Genomic DNA, 21,202 nt, shown 5'->3' with positions numbered 1-21,202 from the left:
TGTTAAAAATTTGATCAATTTCTATTGTTAAAAACTAATCTCTGTACATCAGTACGAGGTATATATATGTAGTAGGCCACATGTAATTATCCGATTATTCCATCAGTTACGACTGTTTTTAACCGTAGAAATAGATAAAAGTTTTACCAGAAGGGATAGGTTTACTCTTTAACCTAAAATACAAAAATTAATTTACCCACTTTTTAAGTAAAAAAAAAAACAAAATATAATTAAGTATCCCCATAATAATTTTACCGTATATAGAAAGAAAAGATGGGAACAAAGTCCGTTGAGGGTAGTAGGTTTAGATTTCCCCTTTTTTATTTCCTCGTTTTTTGTCAACTTTCATGGCATCTTTCAAGCACCTCCGAACTACCCAATGACTCCAAGCAAGAAACATGTCATAGTTTTTCTAAAGCATAAATATCTCAAATATTCTCTCTTTTTGTTTTTCTTAAGAAAATCAAAATGTTTTCTGGATTCAACACATTAGTTCTTGAGAAATACAATGGGATCTCCAATCCAATTCTAAATAAATTTAATTAAAAAATTTGACCATTATTTAAAATCAGATAAAAAATATGCTTTTAAAAATCTAATTCAACTCGATTTTCCAACTCCGAAAAAATCTCTCTCTCTTGTTATATTACACTTTTGTTCCTTTCACATGTAACGACAGAAGGGAATTTTCATAAGCTATTCCCATAATATACATATTCTTTGCCCCCATAAAAGCCTAGCTTCCTCATGTCATAAAATCTTATATTCTTCATCTCTTTGAGCTTTGTTTCTTAATCTCAATTTCTCCCTTGAAATGGTGATGGAAGATAGAGATGAAGAGGAGGAGCATTTGAATCTCAGCCTGGCCATTGTGACAGATCCTAATGGGGAAAACAGTAGAAAAAGGAAGAGAAAGTTACTTAATATTTGCAACCCTCTGAACCCATCACATGAAGGGTATTTTGAAGGGAAGATATTTAAGCTTCTTCAAGTGAGGGAAGAGATGTTAAAGCTTGACCACAAGAGATCAAAAGGCTTGGCTGAAAACGGGAAAGGTCTTCACTTAATCCATTCCTTGCTCATCATTGCTACTTCAGTTGATAAAAACAATATGAACTCAGCCTTGGAGAATCTCATCCAACTCTATCCAACCGTGACATTAATGGGAGACTCGGTTCAACGAGTTGTTGCTCACTTTGCTGATGGTTTATTTGCTAGGATTTTAACCCCAAAATCCCCTTTTTACGACATGGTCATGAAGGAACCTACTACTGAACAACAGTTTCTAGCTTTCACCAGTCTTTATAGGGTCTCCCCTTATTACCAATTCGCTCATTTCACTGCTAACCAAGCCATCATCGAAGCTTTTGAGAAAGACCAAGAGACAAACAACAATAGAGCCTTGCATGTTATTGATTTTAACGTCTCTTATGGCTTTCAATGGCCTTCTCTCATCCAATCCCTTTCACAAAGTGGCAAAAGGGTATCCCTTCGACTTACAGGCTATGGCAGAAGCTTAGAAGAACTGCAAGAAACTGAGGCTCGATTAGTGAGCTTCGCCAAAGGGTTTTGCAACCTGGTCTTTGAATTCCAAGGCCTGTTGAGATCATCATCCAAGCTGATCATCAACCAAAGGGAAAAGAAGAATGAAACAGTTGCTGTGAATTTAGTTTTTCATTTGAGCAACTTTATGGAAATGTCCCAGACATTAAAATCAGTTCATTCACTTAAACCTTCCATTGTTATCCTAGTGGAGCAAGAAGGTAATCCAAGAGTAAGAAATTTCTTATCCAGATTCATGGAATCTTTGCATTACTTTGCTGCCATGTTTGATTCGTTGGATGATTGCCTCCCACAAGAGAGCACTGAGAGGCTAAGTATTGAGAGAAACCATCTGGGGAAAGAGATCAAAGCCATGATTAACAGTGAGAACTTAGATGAAGAAAATAAAGGAACATGGAAAAACATGATGGAAAGGCATGGATTTGGAGGGATGAAACTGAGCTCAAAGTGTTTGATACAAGCAAAACTTTTGTTGAAAGTTAGGACCCATAATTACTGCCCCCTTCCATGTGAAGGAGAGAATACTAATGGTGGGTTTAGAGTATTTCAAAGGGATGAAGGGAAGGCTCTTTCATTAGGGTGGCAAGATAGGTGCTTGCTAACAGCTTCTGCATGGCAATGTGTATGATACACCAAGTTCACTTTTCTTTTTTCTTTTTTTGTTTCATTTCTAACACATTTATCTAATTGTTTATAACCTCTGGTTGAGTTTTAGTTTGATTGGTATGAACATTGTTACAAATATAGAAGGATATGGGTTTGAGTGTGCTGAAGCACATTATCTTCAATTTCAAAATTATTTTAAAAAAACATTAATTACGCATACACTATTAATAGACAGTTTCATCAACTCGAACCAAACACAAAATTCCCATATAACTAAAATTCGATCCGTCCTTAGGTAGTTTAATTAGGTAAAGACTTGGAAATTCGTTGGTTTTGAAATACCAAAGCCGACCGCCATTTGTATTTGATTAATAAAATTGCTACCTAGGGCATATTTCCTTTATGTTGAAATATTCAACTTTGTTTAACTTTTTATTTTCATCCTCCACTTTTCTAATTTCTTGTCAGGATTTCTAAGAATTCGGAAGTGGCATAAGAAAGATTATAGCATCTCTATGATTCCCAAAAATCAGTACTTTGTTAATTACTTTTTGTCAAAAACTCCGAAATTTAAAAACTTAAAATTTAATATTTAATTACGATGTGTTAAAATAATCAAAAAAATTATTTTTATTTTGGAGTGAATCAAATTATAATTTGTATGAGGAATCAAAATTCATAGATTGAATTGGCTTAGAAAAGGAGCATCAGAGATGTTGTGTTATTTAAGGCCAAATAAAGACATGGGCCTTCTCAATTAATTAGCTCAATCAAATCTCAATGTGGCATTCCATCTTCTCAATCTCAAATTTAGATATACTTTCTTGAAGAAATTATACCTTTGTTTTTTTCACTTTTCATTTATAAAAAAGTCCCATTATATTGAGGTTTCAACATCTATAATATTTGTTTCTAAAAATTTCCCCTACACGGCGATTTCAAAATAATAAAAATACTTTTATTTCTAAAATCTTACTCGGCAGTTAAATGAAGCATCCATTGGGCGAAAACCTCTAATCCGCTGCTAACTGAGGGTTCTTTTTGGGCAATAATGATTCAAACTCTAATTATTTTTAGAGAAGATCAACCTTCAATCACAACTTGCACTCCATTTCTTTCCAAAGTTTTAAATGATGATGAGGTAATATAATATTATGCCTATTTTGTATTATTTCAATTTAATATTATAGTTTTTTTTTAGTTCCAAATTTCTATATTGATTTTAATAGTATTATGTATTAATTCAATGATTAATTGAACTTTTAGTTAAATATTGAATCTGTTTTTTAAAAAATGGAACATTAAATTAATTTTTTAAATATGAATTGTTGTTGGGGTCTTATACCACTGTTAAAGAAATAACTTCTTTATGTAATAAATAAGTTTATTAACGAAAGAGTTCGTTCTTGTTGATCGGAAATGTCATCAAAAAATTTGATCTCGTCCAGCAATCGAAGAGATAGTGGAGGGGACACTAATTAAGATCGTATCACAAATAAAGTTCGTTTCAAAAAGACAATCAAGGATACTATTGAGAACATGGTGGTAGATCTGAGCCCGAAGGTTGGGGTCTCTTAGAAGGATAAGCTCCTGAGAGGGAAAGCGGATGGGCCATCGTTAAATTTTGGTATCATCAACGAAGAGGATTTGGTCTTTGTTGAGGGAGATATTTTGAGATCCACTGTAAATGGGATTCCAGCCATCAATTTTTCTGACCAAATCAAGGATTGGCTTGTTAAAGACATGGAGACCAACATTGTCGTGAAGCTGTTGGGACGAAACATGAGTTATGGGGTATTACATAACCGAATTTCCAATTCATGGAGACCCTTTCAACCATTTCACCTTATGGATGTCAAAAACAGGTATTATCTGGTTAGGTTCTAAAACAAGGATGATTATGATATGGTGTTGGCTCAAGGTCATGGGTTACTTGTGGTCATTACCTTACTGTTCAACCAGGGACGGTTGATTTTAACCCGTTGAAGTTGTTTCCAAGTATGGTTTTGGCATGGATTTGCTTTTTGGGTATGACAGGCTTCCTCTACAAGCGACAAGTTTTGGAAGAGATTGGTAGCTTGATAAGTAAAGTGGCCCGGTTGCACATTAAAATCGACAGTGGCATAAGGGGACGGTTTGCGAGGATGGTTGTTTTCGTTGATTTGGAGAAGTCGTTTGTCTTGCAAATCATTGTCAATGGAAAGGTCCAAAGGGTTGAGTTTGAATCTCTACCAGCAGTTTGCTTCTCCTGTGGTTATTATGGTCACCTAAAGGACTTTTGCCCTTCCATTGTCCTAGATCCAAACTCTATTGGTAGCAAGGAGCAAGCCCCTATTCCGATCATCGAGGAGTTTGCTCTGTGGAGATGGGCGAACCCTTTGGCCCATGGATGATTGTGAAATAGAAATTATGCCAAAATTAAAAAGAGATTCGAAACGAGAAATCAAAATTATCGGATACGGGATCAGGCAAGTCTAGATTTGACACTTTAATCATGTTGGAAAATGAGATTATTAGTATCGATGATGAACAACAAGGCATTAAGGAGATTAATTTCCAAAAATGGGAGTTTTTAAAAAAACCTAAATGGTAAGAAAGTAAGGTTGACTTTTAGATCGATTAATGGAAAAATACTAGGGATTATCATATGGGCCCATTCGAGCGGTGTTAGACCTAATGGGTGGAAGGTACATTTATTAATGGGTAACAATAAGCTTACTATGGACTCCACTTTTCAAAAGCAAGGAATTTTGATTGAGCACACACGGGGTTCTATTGGGTCAAGTAATGATGCAAATCTTCGGGACCCATTTGACCTACCACCTCTTTTAGTCGATCTTAATACGAAGGGAATGAAACATATGAAATAGGCTAATAACAGTAAGAATGATGTGAAATCCCATGATAAAAAATTCTAGTAAGTCATTTTTATATTTTAATATCGTTTATGAAGGCCCAATCGAAACTATGGTAGAATTGAATTCTAAAACTCTTGACCCCAATAAACATTCTGCCGTATCTTTTAAGAAAATTTTTTATCCTAATTCTTTAACCTTTTCAAAGGCAGAAGAGTCGCTGGTTCGTCATTTTTCTCTTTCAGGTACTAAAAGTAGCGAATCAGGGGGAAAGAAAAATGTTCAATGAGAGAAGTCCCTAATTAAAACTATTCATAGCCGAATGGGACATTTTAGAGTAGTGGGAAGCTCTCATGTTGCTCTTCCAAAAGCCATGTTTACCTTAACTACTATTATTAGCTCCCAAGCTATAGCCGAAGCATATAAGTCTGACCAACGTCAAGCTTAAGGTGTCTTCCTAAGGGGTTTGTTTCTTTCCCCTTTTTTTAATATTTATGAACTTTACCATTTTCTATTGGAATTGTCAAGAGTGTGCTAGCTCCAGATTCCCTCGCATTTTTCGTGAGTATAACCGTAAACATAGGCCTGACTTAATTGGCCTTTTAGAATCAAGAGTCAATGGTGACAAAGTAGATTCGATCATCACTAAGCTCGAGTTTTAGTTTTCTCATTGAGTCAAGGCAACTAGATTTTCAACTGGCATTTGGATTGGGTTGAGAGGCTCGCTTGATGTTGAGATTCTAAAAAGTCATCTCCAATCCATTCTCCTAAAGATTTCAGGTAATTCTTTTAGAATGCCTTTTTTGGTTACTTTCGTCTATATAAGTTCTGATTGTCAGAAACGAAGACATCTCTAAGAAGTTCTAAAAAATATTATTCTAAGATATAGGACCCCGTGGCTAGCAATTGGTGACTTTAACACAATTTTTTCTTCCAATATAAAGAAATGAGGGAAAACCTTGGTGAGAATGTGCCCTCTTTTTGGGGAGTCCATGGACTCATTTGAGCTGCTTGATTTAGGTTTACGGGGATTGCAATTTACTTGGAAAAGAGGTGAGATGTTTGAGAGGTTGGATAGGACCATTTTCAATGTTACATGGAATTCAGCTTTGCCTTACGCCATGATAACTCACTTGCCTAAACTTAAATCAGATCACCAGCCTCTTCGTTTAGACCTACAACCTGATTTTTATTCTAGTAAAGTGTGTCCTTTTAGGTTTCTAACGGGATGGGTTAAACACCCGGGCTTTTCAAACTTTGTTAAAGAGAATTAGAGTATCCCTGATAGCATGTTGACGACACACTCTAATTTTACAAACAAAGTGAGACATTGGAATAAAGATGTGTATGGTCACATTACTTCTTACAAGAATCACCTAGTTCGTAAGCTTAATAACTTCAGTCTGTGCTCGATAGTACTAATTCAGCCTATCTACACTAGTTGGAAATGGAAGTCAGAGAAGAGTTGGATAATATCTTACATCATGAGGAGCTTTTATGGCTTCAAAAAGTAAAGTATGATTAGCTGCTTTTAGGAGATTGCAACACTAAATTTTTTTTTCATATATGCACATTGCAAAGAAGGAAATAGAACAAAATTACCGCCTTAAAAAATGATTCAGGGGAATGTATTCTGGATGAGGAAAAGTTGAAGACAGAGGCGGTCAACTTCTATGCAAATTTATATAGGGAACACCTGGGGCCGATGCATGTTTTACCATCTAGCGCATTCCCGTACCTTAATGATTTAGACACCTCTTTCCTGAACAAATCATTATCTAATGAGGAAATTAAGTCTGTCCTTTTTTATATGGCTCATCTAAAGGCTCTAGGTAATGACGAGTATCACACTTTGTTTTATCAAAGTCAGTGGGATCATGTTGGAGTATCCGTTTGTAATTTGGTTAGAAAAGCTTTCTTTGGGGACAATATTGATCCTGATCTAAATATGTTCATTATGCTCATCCCTAAATAGCAGAGCTGGGAATGCTTCTCTCATTTTCGCCCAATCAGCCTTACTCTGTCCTCTACAAGTTAGTCATAAAGATCATTGCTAACCAGTTTAAAGTTTTCCTTCCACGAATTATTGGCCCAGAATAGGCCAAATTTGTAATTGGAAGAAACATCACAAATAACGTTATTATTGTGTATGAGGTTATTCATTCCATGAGAAGCAAATACAAGAACGGGAGATGGATTGCTATCAAGATTGATTTAGAGAAGGCATATGATAGAGTCCGTTGGGATTTCATAGAAGCATCTCTCTAGACTACAGGCATTCCTTCTTTTCTCCATAATGTTATTATGTCAGCTATTTCGACCTCTACCATACAGGTTTTATGGAATGGGGTTCTAACTCAGAAGCTCCATCAGGTTAGAGGAGTTCATCAGAGATGTCCGTTGTCCCTATATCTGTTCATCTTATGCATGGAATGGCTAGCTCATAGCATCTACCCAGCCATAAATGCAGACAGTTGGTCCCTTATTCGATTGGCTCGTACTATCCCACATTTGTCTCATCTCTTTTTTGCAGATGATTTGATTCTTTTTTGGCAAGCAGAAGAACATCAAGCTAGAGTTATTAAAGGCGTCCTTAATAATATTCTACATTTTTTTGTGGACAAAATTCGAAGCAAACTTTCTGGTTGGGACGTAAAACAACTCTATCTAACTGGTAAGGTGACTTTGGCTTAGTCGGTTTTACTTGCGATTCCAAATTACTTCATGCAGTCAATGACGATACCAAAAGGTTTGTGTGAAGAGATTGAATGGATAGTCAAACAGTTCATATGGGTTTCACATAACGGGGTGAGGAAGATGGCTTTAGTAAATTGAGATTCAGTGTGCCAACCCAAAGCACATGGAGGCCTTGGGCTGAGACTTTTAAAAGACCAAAATACTTCTTTCATGATAAAGGTTGGTTTCAATATTATGACCAATTCCAATGCCCTTTGGGTTAGGGTCCTCAGATTGAAGTACGAGGTTCAAAACAGATTACCTAAATCTCTAAGGAATGGGAGATGTTCCTTTTTATGGAGATCCCTCACAAAGGTATGGCCTCTTGTTCGATAAATTTTAATTTGGTTAGTAGGTGATAGGAATTGTATAAATTGTTTGCAAGACCCTTGGAGTCTGAATATCAGTCTCTTGTTTAAACAGATTTCTTCTTGCACTAATTTTGACATGAATTGTCCTATTAGTAATATGGTTACGGATGACAGCTCTTGGAACTTAGACTTCTTCAGATTATGGGTTAATGAAGACATCATCAATACAATTATTGGAATCCCACCTCCTTATTTTTTATTTAGACCTGATAGGATCGTTTGGGGGGCACTTAGATAGTTTTTTTTCCCTCAAAATTTCCAAGAGCTTGGAATTCAAAAGCTCCCATTTGGAATTCAAAAGTTCCCATTTGGAATTCAAAAGTTCCAAGAGCTTCAACAAGCTTTTGGAATTTAAAAGAACCCATTTGGTAGTTACCGTGGAAGTCCCAAGGACCTCAATGAGTTAGATATTTTCTATGGTTTGCTTTTAAAGAACACTTACTAACAAACATGAAAAGGGTAATAAGAGGAATAGGAAATGACAATGCATGCGTAATATGTGGATTTGGTATCAAGAATGTATTACATGTTCTTAGGGATTGCCTTGTGGCTAGAGATATTTGGAATAAGCTCATCCCTACAAATAAGATATCTACCTTTTACTTTAAATCTCTTTATGAATGGATGCCAAGGAACCTTCTTAATTAATGGTTTTTTTTTTGTCTGAAATGAGTTGATTCGCCATGCCTTTTTGGGATGATTTCTTAGCGCATTTAGAAAAATCGTAACCTCTACATTTTCCAGGGTTCCTTATGGAATATTAATGAAATCATCATGGTTTCTGTTAGTTGGGAAAACTAATTCACTTTTGTTTCCAAATCTTTTAAGTATGGTTCACAAAGTCTCGTTGTAGGACCGGATCCAGCAAAGAATTGCGTACACCTGACTACAGATGGTTTCGTTAGAAATGAGGATAGTTTTGTTGCTGCCTGAGGATTTGTATGTAACCACAATGAGGACTGTATCTTCTAATTTTGTAGATATTTAGGCATGTGTGTGGTTGTTGATGCCAAACTCTGGGGTATCCTAGATGTTTTGAAGCTTACTCTGCAACGGGATTATGGTAGTGTTCTAATTCAGACTAATAGTCTTGAACTCGTTAATGCGATTCAAGATGTATCGTTGGGGATTCTAATTCGTATTTTATCAAGAGAATTCACCAGCTATTGGATTTAGTAAGACAATGGAAAATTCAATATATCTTTCGCAAGGAGAATAAAATCACAAATGAACTTGTCAAGATGGTTCGCGATAGGAGATGAGGCCTTAGACTGTTTGAAGATTCTCTCTTAGAGAAATTAACTTAATTAGTTTTGTGTAATTTGTTTCTTTTCACCAAAAAAGAAAAAAAGAAATAACTTCTCCAATTCACTAAACTGTTTTATTTTATGATTTTGTTTCTTTTGATGAAATAAAATAGGACATAAACAAACAAATCATTATGATTTTATTTTTTTTACTTTGTATAAAAATACTTTTTATAACATTGTATCTTTACTTAATTATGAATCTAACTTCTTTTATTTACAAAATATTATCTATTTATGGATTAAGTTAAAAATCCAATGGCCTCAAGATTAGTCTAATGAGAGATACAAACAATGGATGGTTTAGTTGTTCCTTGTGCATTCTAAGGATAAGTGCAAAGAAATAACATGTGAAATCTGGGCTATTTGGGAGGACAGTCGAATGAGAGATACAGATAGTGGATGGACTGTTTGTTCTTTGTGCATTCTAAGGATAAGTGCAGGGAAATAACATGTGTAATCTGGGCTATTTGGGGGGACAAAAACAGACAGGTGCATGAAGGGAGACATCAACCAAACACAGAAACGGTACATTTTATCATATCATATATATAGGATATTGATGAGACAAATGTTTGTTTACGTGAAAGACGGGTTCAATCAGAAAGATGGAGACCATCAAAGCCACATTTTGTTAAGTTTGCCACATCCCAAAACCCAACGTAATAGTTTTGGGTTAGCAAAATCGAGTTAGTTGAGTTAGATACTGGAAATTAGGGTCGTAAGTAAGTAATTAAAGTATTAAAGTAACGTAATCTAGTTTTTATTTTATTAAATAGCTTAAAAAATTAATTTTGAAGTCTAATTTGAAAAAAAATGGATTCTAATTAAATTAGGACCTAATGGAAAAGGGGAGAAACAAGGAGTGACCAAAAGGGTAAATTTCCCAATTTTTGAAACTTGGTCTTTTACATGGAGTCATTCACGTCTTATTCCCTCTCTTAAACCCTAAACTATTCAAACTTTCCCTAAACCTAAAACAAAAGGTTTCTTTCGAAATTGATTTATCATTTTATATTTATTAACCTCCCAAACACCAAGATAACCTCCAATTTCAAAGAAAAATCGCATTTTCTTTCCCAAAATTTTCATTGTTCTTCTTGAGTTCAAATCCAAAATTAAAGTTCTAAATCATCATTTTCATCGAATTAAGGTAATATTCTGACTTTTTAAGGTTAAAGAAAGAGTGTTGTTAATTCAATTTGAGTTTTAAACGATTGTATGAAGAATTATTTAGATTTGATGTTTTTAAAGCAAGCTTTGATTCAAAAATAGCAAATATCGTAACCTTGAGTAAACATGTGTTTTCAAAGTGGCTTTTGATTCATTCTAACCTAATTAGAAGGTATTCCACTTCAATTTGATAGTTCATAACTGTATTTTCAAGAAGACATTTTTCCCTTTTACATGTCCTTGAAAGCTTGAATTTTTTGGAAATTTTAGAACTATAGATTTAGGTGAAATTAATGGTTTAGATATGAAATTAAATGATGTTTGCGATGTTTGAAATCAAAATTGAGGATTAAAAATGAGATTAGGAGTGTCAAAACTTTAATTTCGACAAAACTAGCTAGTTTTCGGTAACGAGAAATGAGAGGCTTGGATGGTGTTTTCCTTGTTGTTTGGTTGTGTTCAAGGTTGTTTTTAATGATTTTGGAATGTGTTTGTTATGTGTGTAAAGTTTTGGATCAATATGGAGCCACTACGAGGAAGTCTAAAGGCAAGGAAAAGCTTGTTTGACCTTTCGCCTAGTAAGCGGAAGCATGATCGGTGAGTGCCTGGAGTCGTTGTTGGTATTCGTAACATTAATCGGGAGCTTAGGAATAGGCTAAACCCCTATCCTAAGTTCCAAGTGTAAGTCTTCTTTATACTTTTTGTTTTATTGTGAAATTTTGTCTAATGTATGTTGAGTTGTAAAATGTGAAACTGTTATGACAAGTAATGTGTGTGAATATTTGGATACCATAAATTGATTTTAATGCACACGTGCGTGGTCTGATGCGTGATGGCTCAATGAGCATTATTGTGGCACTTAAAGTGTAATTAAATGTGAATCTTATATGATACATTGTGTACAAGTTTGTGATGTAAATTGATGGATATGAACAGAGATTATGTGCATTAAAATAATATTTATAATGTGTAATTGTGGATATTTTGGCCTTGTGATCTCTTGAAATCGTTGGATATAATTGGCATGTCATAGGATTATAAGTACTCACCTTTGTGTTTGTGATTGGGGCATTGTGGCCCGGGACAGATTGGAGAAATAAAGGAATGTCAAGCTAAGATCCATTCATCAGGACATGGTGTGTTAGAGAGTGTTTAGCTTTATGCTACACTTATGGGACATGTTAGACTCTTTGAGTCATTGGTGTGATGGAGATTCATTTCTCCAATGTGTAGTGATAGAGTCTAATTTCAAATTATCATTATTTGAATTATATATGAGTTATTTTTTGTGTAAATACATTCATTATTTGAATTATATATGAGTTATTTTTTGTGTAAATACATGTGAGAGTATATGCTAGCCCTGTGAGATAATGAAGCATGGTTATATTGTAAGGCCCAATTTCTGCCCGCGGCCCAATTATCAAAACAAAAGTAAACCCAAAAATAAAAAGTCCATCTATAATAGGCCCAATATGACCCCAAAGCCCAAATGAAACCCAAAACGTAATAACCCAAAGTCTAGCCCAAATCAGATTAAATCTAACCCAACTAGCCCAACAACTAAAAAACCTAACAGCCCAAAGCCCGATTAAAACGTTTTCTTCAGTAAGAAACCCTAGCCAGGGTCAGCCTCCGGCACCGCACGTTCTGCTAGCCTCCTTTGCGTACGTCGCCGCCGCTCGGCTTGCCAATCGTCGGTCTCACCAATCGCCGCCTTCCCATGCGCATCACATCAGTCACCTGCAAAACAGAAAACACATGCAACAGAGAAGACAACGAAGAAACAAACAAAATACTGACAGCAAGAAAATCAAAGAAATAAAAGCAAACAGAAAAGAAAAAGAACAAAGACAAGAAATCATAGCAATTAGCTTTAGTTTGGCTATAAAAGCCTAAACCCAATCTCTGTAATTGTTTTTCGGATACACAAAAGATATAGATTTCAGACTACAGAAGGTGATTTGTGTCTCTGTTATTTTAGATTTATTTTTATGTTTTATTTTTATTTTAAAAAGGGAATAAATAAAGAAAAACAGAAAACCAAAAGGGCGGTCGGGACTTACCTGTCTCCTCGTGGGCTATCGCCGTCGGAGTTCTCCTCCAGTCATTAAAGCCGCAGAAACCCCTTGAGATTTCATCTCGGCTGCATCGGCAAAGAGAAGACGGCGAAGTAGCAAGGACGGCCACGTCCTCTTTTTCTTCCTCGTTTGCAGTTTCAAAATACCCCGAATCGGGTTTGCGTTTGAAGAAAAAAACCCCTTTAAAGGGAGAGGATTCCTTTTTTAAAAGAAAAAAGACGTTTTTACTCTCTGGCACGGTGGTTACACGGCGGCGCTAGGGCGACCTACTGCTGAAAACCTAGGCCGGAGAGATGGGGGCGTTGAGAGGAAATGGAGGCTCCCTTTAGTTTTTTCCTTCTGGACTGAAAAAATGAAAGGTAAAAAAAAATCTGGCTTAAATGATGTAATAAAACAGCACCGTTTTAATAGGCCTCCTCAGGCGCCAAAACGGCGTCGTTCTAGGTAGGCCGACCCGTGACCCGACCCGCAGCCCGTAGGATCTGCGTATTTTGCGATGATTGGGCTAATTACGTGCGGGATCCCTCCATCTTGCGCCACAGTGCAATTCGATCCTTCTTGTTTTTTTTATTTGGGCCGCGAATTTTGACTTCCAATTCAATCTGGTCCTTAGACCATGCGCAGACTCTCACTGCGTTTAGGGCTGGGGAATATTTCCCTAAAGGTCCCTCACGCTTCGAGCGTGTTTCAGTTCAGTCCCTTGCAACCTTTTTTAATTATTTGCGGTTTAAACCCCAATATTGTGACCCGATTTTAATTCGGTCCTCAGACCTTTTATTTTTATTTTTTTATTTATTTTTTTATGTATATTTGTTTTTTTATTTTAAACAAAAGGTTTTTATTAAATTTTCCTTTTAGCATTTTATTTGTTTGTTTATTTTATATTTAACATTTAATCTGATTTTTATTAGTTTTATGTTTTGTATGTTCTTATTATTATTTGATGATTTAATTTATATTAAATTTTATATATAATACATGAATGTTTTACTCATTTTGGCATTTTACTAGTTTTGTGTTTTATTGTCGCTATTATATTGACATTGGTATCATTGCTTTTATGCATATATGTTAGTATTAGGTTTTGTTTGTATCAAGGCTATATAACTATTCTATCATGTGTATTATGTTATAGTTGTTGCAAATGTATATTATTATTACTATTAGTTAGGTATGCTTTTTTTATCTCAAGTAATTCTTTTTTAGTATAGTCCAAATCGCATACGCGTTACTCTTAAATATTCCATTGATTCTTATTCAAATTCAACAAGAGAAATATCCAAAAAATAAAGAAATATTTTGCATGTTAGAACTATGAGAAAATCGTGCCCTAACTTACGAGGTTTCGGTCTTTCTCGTTAAAACTAATAGCAAAATATCCTTTTAAAATTTCAAAAAATGAAAGAAATCTCGATAAGGCAATATCTTTGCATTTTAGTGATTCGAGAGATCGTACCCTAACTTACGGGGTTTCAGTTTTCTCGCTAAACCTAAATAGCAAAGAATCCTTTTAATTTTTTTTTAAAAACTAAAAGAAATTTCGTTATGAGGTAACATTTCGTGTTTTGGTGACCCGAGAAATCGTACCCTAACTTACGGGGTTTCGATTTTTCTCATTAAACCAAAATAGTGAAATGTCCTTCTAATTTTCAAAAATATAAAATTTCAATAAAAATTAAAGGCAAACTTACTCTCTATGGTTCCAAATATCGTGTCCTAACTTACAGGATGTGATGTTTTGTTACTTTGGGACGAGTGGGTCTTTAACTCTCTTTCCAATTTATTCGAGCATTTTTTAATAATTTTAATAAAGGATCGTATTTTAGATCTCTTCAAAATTTTCAATCTTCGAAAACAATACATTAATTAATCAACTAGGTACCAATTTTGGGCGTTACGAGGGTGCTAATCCTTCCTTGTACGTAACCGACTCCCAAACTCATTTTTCTGAATTTCGCAGACCCGAAGCGTTGTTTTAATAAATCTAAACCATTTATTAAAAATAACCATTTTTCGAGGTGACCCGATCACCTCATCAAAAAAAGATTGGTGGTGACTCCCATGTTCGTTTTTGTTTTCAAAATTCAAGTCGACCCCGTTTTACCAAAAAAATGGTGTCAACATATATTATTTTGCATTGATGAATATATGGTTGTGCATGTGCCTTAGTATACCCTTACTTAACTTATGTTGTTGTGTATGCTTTGCAGTAATTCAGAACATTCACTGAGCTTATTTAAGCTCACACACTCTACATTAAAATTTTGTAGATAAGTAGCACTTTCGGTGTAACTGAAGCGGCAAAGGAAGTGATTTAAGCAAGGCATAATTTTTGAGTGAGTGGTTTTGTGATTCTTTAAACTTACTGAATAAAGGCAATGTGATGGTTACGACTATTATTATTATCATTATTTTGGGATTAAGCTTATGAATTTTTAATGTTGTTTTTGGACTTTGAATGTGGACAAATTTTGATGCTTGGGATTGATATTAGTAATGCATTCTATAGTTGTTTGACGAATATGTGTTAATGTAGCATGAAAAATGGTTGAAAGATGATAGTAGGCTTGGTTGGAGTAAACATTATTTGCATGTTGAGTAGGAATATGTTTTGAGCATGAAAAACGTTTTAGCTTGTGAAATTTTAGCATTCTAGGTAAAAGTATCGATACTTACGCTAGTTTTCGAAATTTTTCAAAATGGTCCTTACTACTCGAATAATTCTATTTCTAATATTTATTTAAATGTTTAACTAGTTATGATTACATGGCTAACAGTTGATAGTGGTACTTGTTGCTCTTATTTAAAATTGTGTTTGCATATGTATAAGTTCTGATAGTTGTTGTAGCATTCTGTTACTTGGATCAGCGATCCGATCGGGTGAGGAGTGTTACATTGATAAATTTTGATGCATCTTTACTAGGCAATTTGAATAAATCTTGTTCGGAGTTAGTGGGATGAGATTCAGAAGGTAGGATTATGGACTCAAGAATGATAATCAACTACCATATACCTACCCTTTTTGCGGCTGAAGTGTTGGCCTGCCTTCAAAGAGTCCAAATGGGTCTGGATCTTAGGTTCAAGAAAGTGGTTGTTGAAGAAGACAACCTCACAGTGATTAAGAAACTACAGACACAAAGATAAGATGATTCTATGATAAGTGTTTACATTGAAGATGCAAAATGATCCAATCGAGGATTTAAGGAATACATGTTTAGATATATCGACAAAAAGGCAAATGAAACACCCCATCGACTAGCTATAGAAGGCATAAGAGGAGGAGGAACTACTTATCTGACTAATATGATTCCTTCGTCGGTGATGGAAGAGATGGAAAAAGATAATCGGTAGTCAGAAACGACAGAAGAGCAAAGAAATGGTAATCAGTGACCAGATTTGGGGTTGTTCGAAGGGGAAAAAAGAAGGGTTGAGGAAGAAAGTCTCTTTAACTTCCAGTATTGAGAAGAGACGGTTTTGATTGTAAAGAGCTATTGGTTTTTCATTTTCTAAATGTCCTTAAGGACTGTGGGGAGCTCTTTTCTAGGCTGGGTCTTTGTTGTGATTTTTTAGGGTGGATTTTGTTAGGTTTTGATTTTTTTTTTTTTTCTGTTTGTAAGTCACTTCTTTTAATAAAAATAATAAATGGCCTGATTTATATTCAAAAAAATATTATTTACAATAAATATGTTATAAGTACTTAATTTTTTAATCAGGCTATTATAATGTGGGTAGCGAGCCTTTTAAAAAAAATTGACTTTGAGGATCACCTGACTACCGAGACCGGGACTTATTTTGTTAATTTGGCAATAAAAAAGAAAATTAATATGTTCATAAACTTAATTTTTGAGCATGTTTGATAACTCAAAAGGAAAACTACTAGATAGAACTTTTTCCACAATAAAATGTGGAAAATGATAAATAGACAAGGACTACTTATTACTTAATAGAGAATAAATTCAATTTTTTTATTCTATTTCATTTAAGATTATATTATCCATTATCAAACAATCTGATTATACTCAATATTTAATTTTAAGTAATACACCAAATAGATTTTATATCTTAAACTCAACACTTAATTCTTCAGGACTTATTTTTTCAACAATTACCCTTTCAACACTTAATTTTTCAGTTTATCAAACATAGCCTAAGAAAATTATTTGCTATTTTTAAAATTATTACTTTTGCACTGTAATATTTTTACTTTATAATACTTTAATTAATTTAAAATTATAATTATAATTATTTATTATTTTATTTTATAATTATTTAGATAATTACAACTATAGAGTAATTCAACTACTACTATGCAAATTAATTTAAATATATTAAAAGTGGATGAGTTGAATAGAAAGTAAGTAAAAATAATTATATTTATCATATTTTAATAAATATTTTTCATTATATAATATATATCATATGTTATTTTATTTGTAGTTTCATTTCTTTTAAAACAAAAGGAATGTGTTTATTACCACAATCACCAAATGTTACACAAGTTCCACGAGTTACCTTATATAGAATTGAAGGGGTACTTGCTTTGCAAAACAAAAACTATGGTTGTAATAGTGCTTGGAACTATGGCCATAGTTTCAACCACAAAATCGAATTTAAGAAAACAATAAAGAAAAACATTGAGATTGTTTACGCAGATCAACCTCGGTCTACGTCTGCGTGGTCTTGCCTAGAGCAATGATCCAATATCTTTCTCGTAGTACAACCAATTATTTCAATCCTAACACTAGTATAACACTCACCAATTTAGCGACCTCACTATTGTACAAAGACTAGATTACTCTCCCACTAAGCTTCCTGATCTATTATAGTTTGATACATCAAATTAGGCTCTTTCATGTACTTAATGAGCTTGTTCTCAAGTAGTTTAAGATTCTTTTTAGTAATTTTTATCAATTCTTAAATTTTAGTTTCAATACTAGCTTTTATAACATTTTATCGCTTTTGAGAACCAAATTGGAAAAATTATACCATTAGAAATCTAATGGTTGATTTGAGTTTGTGTAGGGAGGTGATTGAGGCAAAAACATCAAGGAGGACATGTATTGTGATCAAGGTCGTGACACTGGAGCTTATGTGTCATGACACTGACCCTTCCATTACCATGAAGGATTTGGACTTCACCAAATCTCAACTTGAAGTGGACTTTGTGGATGTCGCGACATTGAGTGTAGGGTGTCGTGAAAATGAGCCTTGAGGTTGCGACTTTGCGCTCTCGAGGTTACAACTTCAAGCCAAGCATCGAAGTGAAGGGGACCAAGTAGATTGTAGTCCAGGTCGTGACACCAACAAGCTAATGCTACAACATTGAGTGCTCCTTAAGCCTTTTTTTAGCTAACTGTCGTGGGGTTGCGACACCAAAGCCTGGGTGTTGCGACACTGAAGCCTAACGGGTGAAAATCTTGTTGGATCTGGTGCCCTAAGTGTAGTATTTTCGTCTATGTACTCTTGTAATTTTTCGAACAGATTGGTTAATGAAATTATTCATGATTACATTAATACCCTTTGTATATTTTCCTCACGTGGTTTTCGCATGAAGAGCAAAATAGAGAAAATATTAGCTCACTGGTTGTCTAATGTTTAACTTATATTAGTAGACGAACCTAAACATGTCATTAGTCTAATCGAAAATGAGCAAATTAATTGAAAGACTAAAATGTCGTCTATCAAGTTCAATTGGGTAGATGTCTTCTCTTGGGCATCAGAGCTAATAACTCCCAAAAGATAGAGACATAGATGTGACTGACTTGGCTGGAAGTACATCAGACTAAACCCAAAACGAATAGATCCTGAATCCGCTTATGGATTTATTCATTTGTGATGTTCAATGTGTGACATACCTAAATACTGAGTGGATGACGGACTATGTATGTGTGACTCGTATAATTTGATGTAAGTAAAAGCTTGAGTTTGAATAGATAAGGAACCGAAAGCTGATGCGTTGGGTATACGACTTCTACAGTATGTAGCGTCATTCACAACAGTAAAATTCATAGCCGAGATATGGGTAAATGATATCCACTCATTGGCATTACATAGTTGATGAAAAATAAATGTGGCCACGAATCGTTTGTCTTTTTGATGAATGACCTGATTACTATTTGATAGTAATTGACTTTTCATGAAGGAAGATGTAATGGTTACCATGAGATAAAATATGATCATATTGGGAGAACAAATTTATCTCAAAGAGATTAAAGATATTCTATGAGGGTAACACACTTATGACAAGGTCATTGGACAAGTATTAATCAAGTTGCTTTCGTAATGGTATGCCATTGGGAAGAGCTCAGTTACGATACCATAGAAGAATGACTTCTTAATTAAATGAGTTTATAATTAATAGGCGAAAATTTGGAACTTAATTATAAATCATTTAAGCCAAAATCGCATAGGTCCAATCGGTCTCTCTGCTAGCTCGTTGAAATTAGAAATGAATTGCATGTTAAAATCAAATGAACAGAAATTGATAGAAATGATAAATTTGTCCGAAAATAGAAATGCTAAATAGAAATGATAAATGAACAGAAATTAGAAATGCTAAATATAGAACTTTGAGATATTATTATTCTGCCCAAAAATAGTGAGTTTATTCTCTAAGAATTAAATCTATTTTTCGAAATAATAATTCGGTCGGTTTCTATTAAGAGAAATTTTGCTTTCACACTGAAAGTAAAAAAAAAACTATTTTTAGTTTTGTGTCTGATTCAAATCGTTCGAGCCCACACTTGAAGCAATTCGTGGTACGAAAATAGCAGAAAAAGTCGTTTGGTTGAGAATCGAGAACGACAAGGGTCCATCTAGCCAAAAACACATGTGCAATTTCAGTTAAAAATTTATTGCTATAAATATTACAAACTTACTCGATTTTTAAATTTTTAATTTTTCATTCCGAAAAAACCGTTTTCATTATACATATTTGAACAAAGATACATTTAAAAAATATATTTATGAACAATAACACTAAACTTGAATTGTGAAACGGATAAAGATACATTTAAATATATTTGAACAAAGTCAAGTCTCACAAATTTACAGCATTAAATCTTAGTTAGTGCACCGCCCGACAGTGGCGGAAGTCCCAATAATTTTGGACATCTACTATTAGAATAGGCATTTATATTTATAAAATAAATTAAATTGACCTGAAATTCTTCCTCATTATACATATTTTTATTTAAATCAAATTAAAATATTTTATCAAAATAAATTAGTTTATTATATTTCGTCTTTGAAGTTATATTTAGGGATGAGAAAAACTCGATTTGAATTAAAAAATTGAAATTGAGTTATCCGAGTCAACTCGAATAAATAATACAATTTTGAGTTTGAGTTGAGTTGAATTTTATAATTTGAATAATTTAAATAACATATTGGTATAAATATACTTTTGATCCTGCCAATTTTGAAAATGTACAAATTGGTCTCTCCCAACAAAAATTACAATATAATTTTCAAAAATTAAAATATTTATAAAAATTCTAAAATTTATATTTTAAAATAATTGTAATTTTAAAAATTATAAAATATATAATGAAAGTGAAAATTTAAAATTTTTTAAATAATAATTTTGAGAACCTAAATGGATTAATTAATGATTCACGTTTATCATATTAAAGTATCTTATTTTTAATTATTTTACTTTGAAAAATTTCAAATATATATGGTTTCAAATTATGTACTCTAACATATAATTAGTTAGACTTTAAAAATGTTTTAGTTTGACATGTTTAATTTTTAATTTCATTGGATTCAACATGACTCGATTCAAAAAATTCAAATCAATTAAGATGATAAAATATCACTCATCAACTCGATTAATTTAAAAAGAATTCACTCGATTCGATCCAACATTCACCCTTAATTTTCTTTATCCAAAAAATCATTAGAGGTGAGCCATAGAGATTTTTATATAATAATATTTTGATTTTGTTGACTATTCATTTTCCAATTTATTGCATGTGGGACATAATATTTCTTATTGTAAAATACCTTATTTTCACCCACTCACATATACCATAAATACAAAATGAAAATATATTTTAGTGCTCATGAAAATTAAGACCTTATCAACAACTATGATTCAATGTAAATATAAATATAGATTAATATAATTTAATTTGGTGAAAGTTTTAAGATTTTTTTTTGCAAAAAGAAAAACTCGAAAGTCTAGTGATGCTAATGAAAAATTTTAGATCACATAAAAGAATTTGAAATAGGTATATTATTAAAATGTTTTAATTATCATATTTAAACTTTAAAGATGACATTGTTGAAAAAAATAATCACAAACTTTGAACATAAACCATAAAACAAGATAAATAATACTAAAAAGAAATTTAACTATAACTATGACAAAATAGAATGAGTTTAAACATGCACTAATGCATGCTAGTGTCACAACGTGCACACAACACCTCATGATCAAAATGTGCACATCAGTTTAGATAGAAATTAATCATGTGGAATATTTAGGTTTGGGTAAAACTAAGGAG

At 33.4% G+C, this 21,202-nt stretch overlaps 1 protein-coding gene and 1 long non-coding RNA gene across 2 annotated transcripts; one reads left to right on the top strand and one right to left on the bottom strand.

The window, feature by feature from the left end:
• The first annotated feature begins 704 nt into the window (after positions 1-704).
• On the top strand, positions 705-2,277 carry LOC105796997 (GRAS family protein RAM1). Its single transcript, XM_012626892.2, has one exon. It carries the CDS (start codon positions 815-817, stop codon positions 2,189-2,191), a length of 1,377 nt encoding a protein of 458 aa, XP_012482346.1. The 5' UTR covers positions 705-814; the 3' UTR covers positions 2,192-2,277.
• Positions 2,278-11,977: 9,700 nt separating this feature from the next.
• On the bottom strand, positions 11,978-16,393 carry LOC105796995 (uncharacterized). Its single transcript, XR_001134588.2, has 2 exons — positions 15,710-16,393; positions 11,978-13,036 (listed from the first exon to the last, which is right to left on the bottom strand). It is a non-coding gene; the product is annotated as an uncharacterized LOC105796995 (long non-coding RNA).
• Positions 16,394-21,202: the final 4,809 nt, after the last annotated feature.

Source organism: Gossypium raimondii, chromosome 3 (assembly GCF_025698545.1).
Source record: "Gossypium raimondii isolate GPD5lz chromosome 3, ASM2569854v1, whole genome shotgun sequence".
Taxonomy (NCBI): domain Eukaryota; kingdom Viridiplantae; phylum Streptophyta; class Magnoliopsida; order Malvales; family Malvaceae; genus Gossypium; species Gossypium raimondii.
This window is presented reverse-complemented; position numbering and strand designations above follow the sequence as displayed.